The 15426-nt window shown below is 58.9% G+C and overlaps 1 protein-coding gene across 3 annotated transcripts in view; it reads right to left on the reverse strand.

Annotated features, from left to right (window-relative positions):
• SMG6 (SMG6 nonsense mediated mRNA decay factor) overlaps positions 1 to 15426 on the reverse strand; it is a 105671-nt gene that overhangs the window by 3739 nt on the left and 86506 nt on the right. Inside the window, exons 14-17 of one of the 3 annotated variants that reach the window (XM_082294449.1) lie at positions 13743 to 13919; positions 10638 to 10784; positions 3567 to 3720; positions 145 to 356 (exon numbers count right to left, since the gene is read on the reverse strand). In XM_082294449.1, coding sequence (XP_082150575.1) covers positions 145 to 356; positions 3567 to 3720; positions 10638 to 10784; positions 13743 to 13919 — 690 coding nt within the window. Of the gene's footprint in view, positions 1 to 144; positions 357 to 3566; positions 3721 to 9321; positions 9372 to 10637; positions 10788 to 13742; positions 13920 to 15426 lie in introns of those variants that run through there. The other 2 variants (XM_082294448.1, XM_082294450.1) reach the window with 2 other exon arrangements.

The raw sequence follows: 15426 nt of genomic DNA on the forward strand, positions 1-15426 counted from the left end.
GCTGAGACACAAGAACCTGCTCAGCCACCTGCAAAGTGGGGGCACAGAGACACCCCCTGCCCAGAGCTCATGGACCTCAGGGTCCCTGGTATTCCCTGAGGAGGAAAAGAGCTCCCCACCCTCAGTGTCCAGGGTGCCCCTTACCTGCTGGCCAGTGGTGTCTTCACTGCGGAAGGAGATGGACTCCAGCTCGTTGCCCCGGCTGGTCAGAGCCCTCAGGCAGTTGTCCCGGCTCTCGAATCGCTCCTCCAGGAACTCGATGGACTTCCTGGCTCTCTCCTGCACTTGGCGGGCATAGCCTGCAGCCCGGTGCTCCATCTCTGGGCCCTTGGCCAGGCCATCCAGCTCGTTTATCACTTCAAACAGGAAGAGGAGGTACAGTTACTATGGGACAAGGTGCTCCCGTGACCTGCTGCTGGAGCACGTAAGTTGCCAAGGCCTCAGGGCCGGGGCACTGGGAGCTGGCTCAGGAAATCTGGGTTCAGCTGCCGCCGTGTCCCTGTGCTCCTGGACTTGGCTGCGGGTCTGGAAAAGCTTTGCTGCCTTCCACCTCTGTGGGTCACCTGGCTCAGCCCCGGGAGCGCAGGCACCTCGCCCCCACAGTGTAACTGGTGAGGGCAACTGGTTCTGCTCTGCCACGCACTGGGGGGCATCGCTGTGCCCCCCACCCCACATTCCTGCATTAATGACCAACAGCACGTCTGTGCCCGGGGGTGTCAGGAAACCCTGACCTCCTGCATCCTGCTCCTCTATCTCTGAGCACAGCGATGGCCAGTGGCACTGTGCCTCCTGCCTGTGTGGCACTGCCTGGCTCTGCACTGTCTGGGCTGCACATGGGAACAGGAAGCAGGCACTTCCCACCCTGGCACTATTTCCCACACAAATCCCAGGCCTGTTTTCCCACCTGAAGCCACCACCCTGTGCTCCTGGCAGGGAACAACGCTCCTTTCAACACCTCACCCATCTCGCTTTGCACATCTGTCCTGCCTCGAGACGAGCTTGGAATCCAGGTGGATTCCCAGCCTGTTCACCTTGACTGGAACCTCTTGTACTGCTGCCAAGTGCTTGGGAACTCCAGCTGCTCCAGCTTGACGAGCCCAAGGGACCCCAGAGCTCCAGGAGGGACCAACCCTTGGGTGCTGGGGCTGCTGGAAGAGCCGCTGTGAGTGTGTGAGCGACGACGCTCGTGTGCACATCTGGACACACCCTTGTGTGCCCGACCTCACAGCTGGCAGCAGGGCTGGGCACATGAATGTGCATCCAGATGTGCAAGCAAGTGTCCCCTGGCCGCGCTGGCCTGCGTGTGCACGGAGCCGCGTGCGCGGCAGAGCTGGTGTGCACGTGTGCGCGAGGGAGCCTCAGCGCGCTCCGTGTGTGTGTGTGTGTGTGTGTGTTTTAGCCATGGCTTCATTTCTGAAGATTGTTTCCGAGCTTGGAGCCAAGTCCTGAGTTCAAGTGGGAACTATGCATTCCTTGGGGGGTTCGGGGAGAGAGCTCGGGGTCTGAGGCCTCTCCCCAGTGCTGTGAATCACTGCCCGGGGAGCCTGCGTGATCGCTCTGTTCCATGGTGAGACTGGCACTCACTGTCTGGGTATTCCAATTAAATCTGCGTGGAGTTGCTTTGCTCTTCCCTGGCTGGAGACTCTTCTTGCTACCGACCTGATGCTGCCATTTCCACACAATGCACGGCTGGGCCCGGGGTGGGGGGAGCCGTGCAAGAACGGAACATCAAACAGGAAAAGCTGGTATTCCCTCCCGAAATCCGCCTTCCTGCTTCCAAGCTAAACAGGCTTCAAAGGGGAGGCTTGTTTGTGCTTCTGCACCAGGCCTGGCTTCTCCATGGCGGGGTCAGGCTCAAGGAGCACGGAGCAGGTTAAAGAGCAAGAGAAACAAACCCAACGAGAAGCCAAGCGCTTAACCCCTTGCTGCATCCCCAGGAAGAGCAGGGAGCAGTGCCGGGGGAAGGGCACCGTGCCACTCTCCAGTCTGCCCATGGGACACGGCACCAAGGCCTCTGTCCCCAGCAGCCACAGGCCCAGGGGATGGCTCCTCCCACCCACACGGATGGCTGTCCTGGGGGATGAGGGGGAATGTCACCAACATCTGGTGTGGACAGGGAGTTGCTGGCTTTGGGGTGCTTTTGGGAGGCTCGTGACAGCAGTGGAAGACAAGTTACTCTGTCCCCATATGATGAGGCAGCAGGACAGGAGGGCACTGAAGGTGCTGTGGCAGGGCAGGCCAGGCTCCTTTTGCAGGTTAAGGGCAGCAGCATCTTGGACAGGGACAGGACCAGAGTTTCCAGCTCTCCTGCTGCCCCTGGCTGGGGTTTGATGAAGAAGCCTCACAGCAACCACTGGAGTGCACCAGGAGGCAAAGCCATGGCTCCAGGGCAGGTCCCAGCTCTCCCAGGTGTTAACATCCTCCACAGCCCCCAGGGCTTCCCAGGCTCTGCTGGTGCTGCCGGCTGCCTTCCCTTGGCTTCTGCAGTGCCAAACCACGGAGCAACTTGGCAGCTCCTGTGCTGAGCTGGGCAGGCATCCAACCCTGCTCTCCCCACCCAGGGGTGCCATCCCCAGCCCCAGGAATCCCTCCTAAGCTGGGCTGCTCACCCTGAGGGGAAGGGCAGCAGCTGGATGTTGGCTCTGGGGCAGGCAGAGCTCTCTGCTGGGACACCCAGGAGTTGAGAAGGAACCCCCACAATGGCTCAGAGGGCAGCACCCTGAATTCCGCGGGGTGCACCTGTGCCACCTCCCTGCCTGGACACCGGAGATGCCCACGGGACACAGCTGCTCTCCGGCCTCCTGGAGCTGTGGATGGGATGTGGGCTCTGCAAGGCTCAGCCCCACTCCTGCCCCATCGTCTCCTGCTGCCCTCGAGGATCCTGTGAGTGCCAGGCTGGCACCGGGACGTGCCAGGCGCCGGAGTGCCACTGGCTGGAGGAGCGGCACCTCCGGCCCGGAGCGTGATCAAACACTCAGAGCAAAGGCATCGAACCAAATCCTGCCGCCACCCCGGGAGACCACCCAGCAGCACAGCCGTTATCTGCCAGGGTGAGTGTTTACCAATAACGGGAACCAGCTTGCTGTTTTACTGCGAGCTTTATAAGGATAAAAAGAAGGGCTGGGCTTGAGCAGCTCCGAGATGCTGGGACACAGGCCGGCCATTTGCTCAGCCTGCCTAAGCCCCAGCTCAGCTGGGATAAGCTATCTGCTCTGATTGTTTAACAATTCCTCCTCCTTGCTCCCTTGGAAATCCCCTCCAAATCCCGTTTAACACCCGCTTTCTCCTGGCCCCTGGCACCCCCAAATGCACCGGGAGAAGTTTGCTGAGTGCTGTGGGCAGAGGGCTGGCAGGGAGGGAGCAGGGTGACAGGGGCTGAAGGAATGCCAACAATGACTGGGATGAGACAGGGCAGGATGAAGTCCAGTCCCACGGCATGAGCTGACCAGCTCCAGACCACACAGGCACTGCGGGCACGTGGGGCATGGAGAGAGGGAGCCAGACTGGAGGGACAGACCACACTGGGGGAGAGGGGAAGCCCCCACCACAGCACTGGCCCTACTCACCGATCAGGGGCACCACCAGGATGAACTTCCTGCAGTCCAGCAGCGTGACCAAACTGCCGAGGTGGTCGATGAAACCATTGGTGTCCGGGACCAGAAAGACAGGTCTGATCTCCAGCTCCATCTGCCTCATTTGGCTCTGGTCTTTCAGCACGGCCTGGAGGAGAAGGAAGGACACATGGTGAGTACGGAGGATGTCAGTCCTATGACCTGTGGACCTGAGAGCAGAAGATAAGCCTGGTTGGCACGTACAAATCCATGTGAAGGAGACTGGGAGGAGGCTGCATCCATCCCACCTGCACACCCCAAACGCCAGCTCTTGCAGGCCCACATTACACATGTGAGCAGGATGGCAAAAGCCCCCAAGAAAGCACTCTCCTGGAAAAACAGCTCTGTCCAGGCTCTGGGAGAACTGGGACCAGCCTTGAAAACGGAGGTATTTTGGGAATTGCCCTATTTGTGGGACTGGCAGTTGCCAGGATCATCTGCACCGGTGCCAAGGGGGAGGGAGGACAGTGGTTCTGGGGCTTCACATGGAAACAGGTCAAGGTGAAAACAGACAAAACAAACCAGTTTGGGATGCTTAAGTCCTGCCAACAGCCTCCTAACACAGGGACCCCATGCAGGCAGCCAGAGGTCTGTGGGGCAGGGATCCTTGGCTGAGTATCTCCCTCACTGTCCTACCACCTCCTGCACATGCCTTGCCTTTTCCGACTCCATCCAGCTGGGAAACCAGGTGGGTTCCAGCCCTGAAAACTCACAGTACTGTCCTTGGTCGAGCCCTTCACACCCACAGAGACCAGAGATGCTCACACTCACAGGGGGAGGGTCTGCTGGGGCTTGCTGGATGCCCTCTGGGCTGCACCTGGACCTCTGGCCAATGCAAGTTGCCAAAACGGGATGCCAGAGCTCACGTATGACTTTCGAGGCTCTCGAAGGACTTGGGCTCTTTAGTAAGTCACAGGCTTAAAAAACTCAGGATGCTATTCTAGTGCTTCCTCTGCTTAAAAATAGCTTCCCTGGACTCGCTGATGTTTGTTGCCTCTAATAGGAACCGGTCACCCATGGAGCACAGCAGAGCTGCTGAGGAACACAGCCACCATGCAAACCCTTCTGAGACCGGGCTCGGACCCACCAGATGTGCCCTGGGCACATGTGGTGACCACTGACCCTCTCCTGCCCAATGTTATGGGAAGCTCCCCCTGCCCACGGTGAGGATCCCAACCCTCCCTCAGTCATGCCGAACCCTCGGAGGCGCCCTAGAACAACGAGCTGCATGGGCCAGGAGTGACCATGGAAAGAAGTGGTTTTTAATTCATTTCCAAGTGTTGTCATCTGGCTTTAAATCAAGGCAGCTTGATGCTGCCACCTCCCACAAGTATCTCCAGGCAAGGCAGCAACCAGAACCTCACCACGTGCCTCCCACCCTCCTTCTGGCAGTGCTGGTCCTGGGGACGTGGCTGCCACAGACCCTGAGGGGTGACAGGCAGAGCAGGGAGCATGCCAGGTCCTGTCTGCCGCATGCCAGCATGAGGACATGCCTTCCCCATCACACAGGGGACACACCAGTGTCCCCAGGCTGAAGCTCTGTATCAGCCACGTGCTAGATACCATCCCTGCCTGTGCTCTGCCCTGGCACTCACTGGCGGCACAGGAAGAGCCACAGTCAGGGACAACATGGAATCAATTCCAGCGTGGAGCTGCTGCTGCCTCCTCACCACGAGGAGAACAGCAGGTGGGGTGTCTCCACAGGATTTTGGGGTACGACAGGAGCTGCTCGTCCCTGGAGGCACCAGACCTGGCTCTACCTGCCTTAGGGAGATGGAGAAGGGCCCCATCGACCAATGCAGAGACCCAGAGAGTGGCAAGTCCCTTGTGTGGTGGCCAAAGAGGTCAATGGCCCTGAAGTTGCAGGAAGCGGGGGTGAAACCACGCAGTCTCCACTGAACAGTGACAGTCCTACGTGAACACGAGCTGGTGGCAGGAGGGGACCCCCACCTGCACCCCAACACGGTTCCTGAGCCTGTGACTCACCCCAGCCCGTGCAGGTGACCTCAGGAGTGTGAGCAGGCCGCTCTGGCCAGGGGGCATGGGGGTGATGGCGGGGAGGGCAGTACCCTCGTGGGTGGCATTTGCCCCGGCGGCTCTCGCGGGCTGTACCCGGCCGATTCCTGGCAGCCGCCAGCAACGCCTGTGCCGGCCGTCACGTCCCATTCCGCTCGCCAGGCCGCCCGGTGAGAGAAGGACACAGGATGCGCCGGGAGTGAAAGAGCGAGGTCGGCGGGGAGCGTGCCAAGTCCCCGCGCACAGCTCCGGGCTGCTCGGGGAGCCAGAGGGAAACTCGCCTTTGCAGAGTTCAGAGGCCGGCAGCGAGATTTATTTTTGTTTGTGTGAGTAAAAGGCTGCAGAAGCCTCTGGCCAAGGGGTTTGGGGGAGAGAGGAGTGGCCTGTGATTCATGCGGACGCTGGCTGGCCCCACGCCAGAGATGAAAGGGAGCCCATGTGCGGCAGAACCGGGGAGGCCAGTTCTGCCTTAACCCTTCTGCCGGTCCGTGAGGCACGGTCCCGTGGGGAGGAAGGGGAGCATGGGGGTGTGAATCGGGATGCCCGCGTCTGGGACCTGGCTTCTGTGCTGCCAGGGCTGCCAGAAACGAGCTGCTGGTCCCACCGTGCCTCAGTTTCCCTAAAACGAGGACAGGGAGATGGTGGCCTGTGTGTCCTGCTGGGAGGTGGGGTCTGGAAATCACCCTGGGGAGCGCAGGGTGGATAGAACAGCGGAGGTACAGCCTCGCCCTGGCCCAAGTGTTTTGGGAGAGCCGGATTTTAGCTTCGGCTTATTTGGGTTAAACAAATAGGCTCGGATTGGCTCAACTCAGTGGCAGGGTGACCCCACAGTGCTGGACGTGGCAGGGGACCTCTGAGGCCGGGGGCTCCTTGCCCTTCCCTGGGCTGCCAGCTCCACCCCCTCGCCTCCTGCACCCGCACACTGCGGTGTCAGCGCTGCTCCCACCCGCAGCCCCCTGCCCATCCCGCTGCTCTGGCCACGGGGGCTTCTCCCAGGAGCTGGGCCGGAGCCGGAGGTGGCTCCCCCGGCTGCCCCAGCTGGTGGCAGCACTGAGATCAGACACTCCTGCACACACAGTCCCAAATTCCCAGCTCATCCATCAGCTGGGATCACCTGGGGAATTCCCCGGAAGTCGATGCCCGAGTGAGGGCTTCCAGCGTGGGCAAGGCAGGGGTCCCCCAAAAGCCAGGACTTTGTGCAGAGCGGCAGGGGGGCATACTGAGGGCCTCCACCACCAGCCCAGAATAGGAGAGGGCTCCACGCGGACCCTGGAGCTCCGCACACGGACCCCAGAGCTCCTCTGCCCGTGGTGCCAGGATGGCAGAGAGGCCGAAGAGAAAACTGCCCCGCTGCCTTCGGGACAGGTCACACGGGGTCACACCGCTCCGCCAGGACGGAAGGGCCACCACCATCCTGCCACCACCTCTCTCCTGCCACCACCCGCTCCCAAAGCCGGCGCCTCTGCCCCTTCCAGCCCCGAGCGCTCCGCGGGGATCGCATTTTCCAGGGCCGAGAACAATGCCTCCTCCAGCCTCTCTGCTCCAGGGCTTCCTCCTCCCAAGGTTCGTCCCCAGCGTCTTCCTCGGGAGTAAACGTGCCCCGTGCCTGGTAGCACACCGGGGCCGCCGCCGTGGCGGAGCCGCCGTGGGTGGGTGTGCGCCTTCCGCAGGCAGCAGGCACCGGCTCCCAGGCAGGTGCTGAGCCGGCCGCGTGTGCGCCCGCGGCATTGTTCCTGCGGGGAGGGAGAGCGTGAATGGGACACGGCTAAATTTAGCCACTTACTCACACTACCGCCACAAAGGAGCGGCTGCATCTTAAGGGGGCGGCCGTTCCGTGGGCTCAGAAGGGACAGGAGAGCGGCTATTTTGGGAAGACATGTCATAATTGGCCGCCCCGGTTGAGCTGCTTCTGTAATGCTGAGCAAAACAATAGCAGCATCCAGAGGAAGAGCCTGTTATGTTTCAGGTGGGATGTTTTCAACCGGTCAGGAAACTCGACCGCTCCCAGCGCACGGCGGCAGCACAAAGGACAGGGGACGCTGAACAGCATGGACCAAGGGCTGGCCAAGCAGCAGGACATGCTGTGGGCTGGGGACAGCCCTGAGTGAGTGTGCTGCCTGCCCCAGCAATGCCGCTGCCACCTCTTCTTGTCCACCTGCCTGCCTGACCTCTCCTCCCTCTGAACACCTGGGCAGCACGCAGAGATGTGCCTGGTCTTTCACCTGGTCCTGATGCATCACTGCTGTCACCAGCTGTCACCAGCTCTGTCCCAGTGTGGGCATGTGGTGAGGGCAGTGGCAGGCTGGCAGTGGAGCCAGGGAGCTGCTCTGCATCTAGAGCTGCCCAGGGACACAAGAGACCTGACCCTGCTCTCATCTATCTTTCAGAGTAATGGTTTTGGAGTCTGTGCTCACGTGGGGAAATGGAGCTGAGCTGAGCTCTCTCTAAAGCTGGTGCTGGCCGAGGGCCACCCCGTTTGCCATTTATCCTGCCAGGACCTGTGCCACCCCAGCAGCTCAAGCCACAGTCCTGTACACAGCCAGGACAGGCACAGGGACCTAAGGAGAGCAGGGAAGCTCAAATTCCCCTCAAGGTGTCAATCAACAGCAGAGCTGGGCTGCCAGAGACTGGGGAGCAGGGCAAAGGCAGGAAAATCTGCAGGGGAGAAAGCAGTGACTTTACCCATGAGAGGCACAACTCTGCAAGTCCCAGGTGAGGCCGTGATGCTGCACTCTCCTTGGGCACAGAAAGAAACCAGATAGCCAAGGCTTTGTCCTGCACCCCGGGGCACTGCACACACCATCACAGATTCTACAGGAGGCAGCCACAGAGCCTGAACCCGAATCCCACTGCTGTGTGGGGAGCTGAGTCCTGTGTGCTGAGACAGGAGCCACATCTGCCGGACTTGGATGGAGCTCTGGCTTGTCCCCAGAAAAATGAAAGGATGACTTGGAGAGCAGCTGACACTCCCTAGGTGGGCAGTGAATGAGAGGCTGTAACAGGGAAGGGAAAAGATCCCCAGCTCCCATGAAACACTAAATCAGCTGGGAAGAGCAGAAAGGTCAAGGATCACAGGTTACGAGGGAAAGTGGAGGGGGTGGATGCTGAGCTGGCTCCAACCTGGCCTCCCCTGGCAGCATTTTCCACTTGAGCTCCTCCACCACTCCAGCTGCATGGTCAGTACCCAGGCAGGGAGAGGACTGGGGCAAGCACACATGTTCTGCTCCAGGCCATTCCCAGCCAGCTACGGCCTGGATGACTTTACCGAAACCCCAAGGACTTCTCCTCCACCCCGCGCCTTCAGACTCCAACTGCACCTCAGCTCTCAGCTGTGCAGCCCCTGAAGCTGCCCACACCCTCATTTTGACCTCGCTCTGCCTGCGAGCATCGGCCCCAGCACGGCCGGGGAGGAAGGGAGGAGCAGGCCGGGGGGAGAAAGCCCCTGACAACATCAGGCAGCCCCCACTCTCCCCACAGAATGGGCAGCGGCCATCCCGGGGGGCCCCGCTGCAGCTGCGCCGCTCGCCGGGATCTGCTGCACGCTGCCCTCCCCGAACATGTGCAGTTCCTGTTTGCTGTGTCTGTACAAGGCAGTGGGAAGTGGGGAATTTACTTACACCTCCCGCTTAACAACCATGGGAGGCTGGAAGGCTTCAGGCCGCTTTAATTTACAGCCCATCTCTCCAATCTCTCACTCGTTTGGTTGCTGCTTTCTTCCTCCTTGTATTAACGTGACCCAGGTACCTGCCAACAATAATGGACTCGCTTGCGGGGGCGGCCCCTCCCTCCCGGCACACAAACTTCTACCTTCGCCTTGATATGAATTGCTCTGAATTCAAATGAAAAAAAAAAAAGAAAAAAAAGAGACAAAAAAAAAGAAAAAAAAAAAAAAGAAAAGAAAAAAAAGGAGAAAAAAGGTGAAATCTGAAAAGGTTGGGGTGGGTTTGGAAAAGCGAAGCGCAGTGGTTCTGGGCCCGGCGCCAGTAGCCCGAGGGTACACATGTGCAGGCTCTCCCAGTAGGGCCTTCAGCAGCCCTGTTTTACAACCACCTCGGCACACACTGCAGAGTTCACGCATATGGCCAGACAGATGTGTCTGGCTTACGTTCAAGGCTGGAAAATGAAGAATTATGGAAGTGAAGGGCCCTGGGCATTAGAGAGGGCGGAGGTGAGGGGGAGGGGAGCCAGGGAGAATTTTTCCTCTGCTGAGAAATCCTCATCTGGGCTGCGAGGCTGGAGGAAGAGGGGTTGCGAGCGAGGAGGCAGCCAACAGCCATCCATGCATGTGAGATTGCTCTTAAAGCAACAGGGTGCATCGCCAGGCGTCTGCTCCCAGTCCAACCAGTTTACTTCACCAGCTCCCACTGGGAAACACGCTCACATCAGGCCAGGGCCAGGCCAGGATCACCTGCATCCCGTCTGTTTGTCCCCATAACGATGGCAACGTTCTGGCTGCAGCAGCCCTTCGCAGACTATTTTTCCGCCGCTGGCTCCTGCGTGAACTCTGCCGTTCATGTCCCACCCTCTCCCTGTCTGCCTGTGCCCCGCTGCACAGGAAGGCTGATTTCTCACCACATCTCGCTGTCACGGAGCCTCTGCCCTGGGTGGGGGCACAGCTCACTGGCACACACACAGGAGCCGCTGCCCTGGGGCACAGCTCACTGCCTGGCACACACAGTGCTACAGCCAGCAGCTAAAGCACTGCCCTGCCACTCCTGGGTGTGCTGGCAGCTCCACAGGGAAGCTGTGTCTGGCTTTAAGAGGGTCCCCAAAACATTCATTTCAAGGCCTTGGAGGGCAGATCTTGCCCAGGGGGGGACAGCAAAACAGATTTGGACCTTCCAAAGGGCCAAAGCTGAGCTTGCTGCTGGGTTTCACAGAGGCAGCACGTGGCATTACACCCAGGAAGGTCAAGGTGCTACGGGACAGACATCCCAAAAGGCCACTGAAGCATGATAGGAAAACAGCTGTGCACCACTGGCACAGTGAGGCGGGATCAGCTCATCCTACCTGAATCTTGTCTTGACGGCGCTGCTGCTCAGCGACTTTCCTGGCCAGCGCTTGCTTTTTGGCTCTGAGCTCCTTGATGTCCATCTCTCCTCCACTGCCTTCAGTCTCAGAGTCATCTTCAAAGGCCTCAATCCTCACATCATCCTCCTTCTTCCAGGAAATGCAGAAAGAGAGAAAAACAGAAGGGCAATCATTGTAAGGGATGCTGGCGGCAGGGATCGTTCTCGTTCTGCTCTCCCTTTTCCAGCAGATAAATCCCTGTCAGGCACAGTCCGTCACCCCTTGCTGACGGGTGACTATGTCTAAACATCCAAAAGAAGCCAAATTAATAGTAAACATTCAGGAAATGACAAGGTGAGACAGGAGGCAACAGGGCAGGAAAGGCAGCGACCAGGCAGGGCAGGGGCAGCCCAGCTTAATGCTCTGTTCTAAAATCACACCCTCTTCCTCACCTTGGAAAACTCTTCCCACAGCCTTGGGTGAGTCACTGATGTTTTATAGCCTCCAGTTCTGTGAAATCATGGTATTTCCCTGTCTCTCTGCTTTGCCTGGCTGTTCAGGCTGCACATCCCTGTTCAGGCTGCTTCTTCCCACCTCCCTGCACCAGGGCTGTACGAGGCTCCTCTAACACTGCTGCCTCATCCCACAGGGCACAAAGGCTGCTCATCCTGACAAGGAACCTCAGACTCATGAACGCAGGTGCCCTTCTCCATTTTGATCTCTTGAGTAGGCCAGAGAGATTCCTGCACCCACCCCAAAACTTCCAGCTGCTCTGGAACAGATGTTTCAGAAGGAGATGCTCAAAATCTTGATTTTAAAGCTCCACATGACGGAGCATCCACTGTGTCTCAAGGTCACACATTTCAACAGTTAATGACTTCCTCTGTTAACATTTCCACCCTACTTCTAGTCAGCCTTTGCCACGCTCCTGCTGTCCAGGAACCTTGTCTTTGATGAAGTCAATCAATGATGAAGTCTCCAACCTCCTGCCCACACGAGCACAATCTGGACCATACTGCATCTTCTTCCTCTCCTAGAGACCCTTCCCTGGAGTTCCCCACCAGTTCTGCAGACCCTTCCCAGTATGCCTGCACTGCCTGGACACCCCAGAAGGAGCCATGCTGTTCCTCCCTTAGGTGGAGGCTACACTGGCCTATCCCCATGTGCCCAAATCTCTGGGATACAGGAGGGTGGGAGGTGGTGGCTGGTGTCCAATTGGGCATCACTCACAGCCAAGTTCTGCCCAAGCTTTGCTGCTCTCCCCAGTCACTCCACACCCAAAGGGGAGCCCACAAGTCCCTGCTCCTCAACACATGTCCCACATGTGCTGCCCAGGAGCCCAGCTCTCCACTGCTGCCTGCAGACCCCTCATCTCATACAGCAAACCTTGCTCTGCTCCCCAGTGATCGTGGGTGGCCTTCCCAAGCCATGCCATTATCCATCCTCCCTTCTCTGCACAAAATCCAAGGGCTGTGATGGGGCTGGGAAGAGTTCCTAGATGGCACCTGGCCAGAAAGACCTGCTCTGAGGCCCTGGAGGGCTGCAGGAGACAGATTCTGCACAGAGGGGTAAGAGCAGGGCTACACTCCCTGCCCTGTGCAGGCTGCTACAACACATGTCAGCAGAAGGGACTCGTGGTCTTAATTTAGAACAACCCCAGCGCTGCACAGTCGTGCACTCGATCATTTCACCCAGACCGCGCGCCCGCCTGGCCACAGAACCACCTTCTCTTCTCTCCTTGTGACCTTTCAGCCATGGGAACAAGGAAGATGGGAGCCCTCAGGCTCACTTCCCTCTGCCTGGACCACAGGGGATGGGGGGATGCTGCCAGAGGGAGAGTGTCACACCAGGGCCTCTGAGAAAAGCCTCTGTCTGCTGCAGATCTGCTGTGGTGGGTCAGGACCTGCTTGCCCACAGTGGTGGTGGTCACTCTGGCGAGCTGGAAGCTTTCTTGAGATCAGAGCCCAAGAGGGAAGCTCCTGGGTTGCACAATGAGCTCATGGAGAGATTCCCACAGCTGAGCAGAGGCTGTGGGGACAGGGCAGGAGGGAGCTATCCTTGTGCTGTGCTTGATCACAGCAGGAATTGGAGGGACTGGCCCAACAAAAGGACCCTTCTGGAGAACAGGACCGTCCCCGTCATGACACTGGGAAGAACCTAAACATCCCCCCATATCCCACATGCCAGCTTGAAAACCTCCAGCACAGACAAAGATCCAGGTCCCCCACCTTACAGAGACAACTCCTGCTGCCTGGGGATTTGCTGTCCTCTGCTCAGCTGGGACAAGGAGGGTGCTGAGCACAGTGCTGCTCTGGGCTTCTCTGACTTTCAGTTCCCATGGGACAGAGACAAGGTGCTGTCCCTGCACAAGGGTGATACCCCTCTGGCTCTGAGTGCTCAGCCCCAGCACAGGAAGGGGAGCCAGAGCGAGCCTGGGCAGCACCAGGCCACCCAGCTTCCCGTTCCCAACGCCTCTGCTCCTCTCTCCTGTTTCCCTGGCCTTTCCAACTGCAAGATTAAACAGAAGAAAGGAGTCAACCTGCAGAGCGGCTGGCAGGGCCCTTAAACACACACACGGAGCCTGGAGTGAAGCAAGGCCTACAGGAACAAGCAAGGGCAGAAAAACAAGAGTTGAATTCCTTAATCACATCAGGATGTGAGAGGCAGGGGAGGGACGGGGCGCCAATGTCAGCTCTTCCTGTACGTGTGCTGGAGGCTGGAGCTCAGGCCTCCGCCACAACGAGCTCCACCGCTATAAACTTGATCCTGAAGCTGAACCCTGACACCCCCTCGCCCACCTCCTCTCCCGGGGCTGCGGAGCTGCACGTTATTAAAGCTCCCCCCACCCTGGGTATGAAGAAAGCAGCATCTGGAACTCATAGCGGCGCGCGAGATAGAGGCAGGCGGGCTGGGCTGGCAGCAAAGGGCACGAGCGAAGCACACTCGGGAGACAAGGGCTGTGCACCATTTGCCCCCCCGCCTCCCCCCATAAAATGCACACGCAGCTAGGCCAGCTATAAATAGCGGGAGCTGCAGGGCAGGCAGAGGCTGGGCCCCACAGGGGTGATTCTTCCTTCACCGAGGCGCGCTCTTCCCGCACGGTACCTGATCTTCCAGTTGTTTTCCCTCTTGGCTTCCCATTTCCTTTCCCATGGCGTCTGGGACGGGTGCCACTGACACATATTTTCCACCCTTGAATGCCAGCAAAGGCTCTTCTTGTCCACAAAGGGCTTCCAGGAAATACTTCAGAACTGTGACCCTCTTGCAGTCGGCTGCAATAACCTACGGGGTGAGGACGAGGGGGTTGGGGAGAGGGAAAGGAAAACAAAGTCAGTGCAAAGGGGAGCGGATGAGTAACGACCAGGGGAAAATGTTCGGGATAGAAGGCCCAGTGGGATGCAGGCAGCACCACGGGGATGTGCAGCACGCCTCTCTTCTAAACACGGGTGGAAGGGGTTTGCCTTGCTTTGTAGTCCCCAGGGAAAAGGAAGCAGGCAAAGTCAGGACATTCAGCACCAATCCTGTCTTGCCTGCTGTGTGCACCCCAGGGCTGCAGGACTGCCAGGGCACAGCCAGCCCCATGCCCAGCCCCATCAAATGGGGGAAAATCCTGCTGAACCATGAGAGATCAGTGATGTGGCCTAGCCCTCTGTTTCATTTTGGCTTCACTGCTGGATTTGCCCCCCAAAGGCTGTGGAGGGATGCAGGTGTGAGAGTGAGAGGGTGGGGGCATTTGAGAAAAGCTGAGCCCCTCCTCACCTCCAGCCTGACCCCATCCCACAGGCTCATCTCACAGACCAACTGGGGAGCCCCACTGGGGAGGCTGGGACGGATCTGGCCTGAAGGAAACTCAATAGCTTGGGTAATTATCCAATTTATGAGGCTCTCAAATGGAGTTTCCAGAGCGCGGGAGCCCGGTGCCTCCACAGCCCCGTCCCGCGCGGCACAGCCTCGGCCGGCACCTCCGCCACGCCTGGCCTTGGCTCAGCCCTGGTCCCCTTGCAGCAGGGCTCTGCACCTGCACTGCTCTCCCCTGGTGCTTCCTGCTGACCGGTGCCACCCCCAGGGAGCTGCAGATTTATAGGCAGAAAGTCAACGAACGAGACTAAAAGCACTACACGCTACAGACACAAAACCTGTGCTGATGCCCGAGCTTCTCCTGCTTTGCTGTGCACGTAGACCAAAGCAGTCTCAGAGACCCCCATCCTAAAAGGGTCTCTGCAGGCTCCTAGGACCAGGATTCTGAAGCTGGAGAGAGGGTCAGTGCCCCACAGCCAGGGACACACACCATGTGATGGCAGGCCTGGTCCTGGTGTGGTGGACACCAGCTTGTCCCCAGTGGGGCCGTGCCTCGGTGAGCCAGGGCTGGCAGCGGCACCGGCCCCGCTGCACCAGGCTGCCGTGAGAGGAAACTTCTGCTCTTCCACAGCACTGCCAGTTTCCTCTCTGTGGGCTAATTTTAACCACCGTGTCGCTGCAGTGCGTGTCAAAAACCTGACCCTCCTCTGACCTCCAACCTCCCACCCTGGCTACTGCCGGCACGAGGAGCACCCTCGTGCACCCACAGCCGGGGTTGCCTCCGTTTGAAGGCGTCCCCCTGGAATCCTGTGTCTCCCTGTACCTGCGTGGACGGGGAGGAGAAGCCCTGTCCTCCTCAGTCCTCCCTGTGGAGGCAGCTGCTGCTGCAGGGAGGTGGTGTGAGCAGGGTGATCACTAGAATTAGTATTTTGAGGAGCAAAAGATTCATAACCACTGATTCTGCACCTATAAAATGTGTCCAATGGGATTG

This window comes from Coloeus monedula (assembly GCF_965178545.1).
Source record: "Coloeus monedula genome assembly, chromosome: 20".
NCBI lineage: Eukaryota > Metazoa > Chordata > Aves > Passeriformes > Corvidae > Coloeus > Coloeus monedula.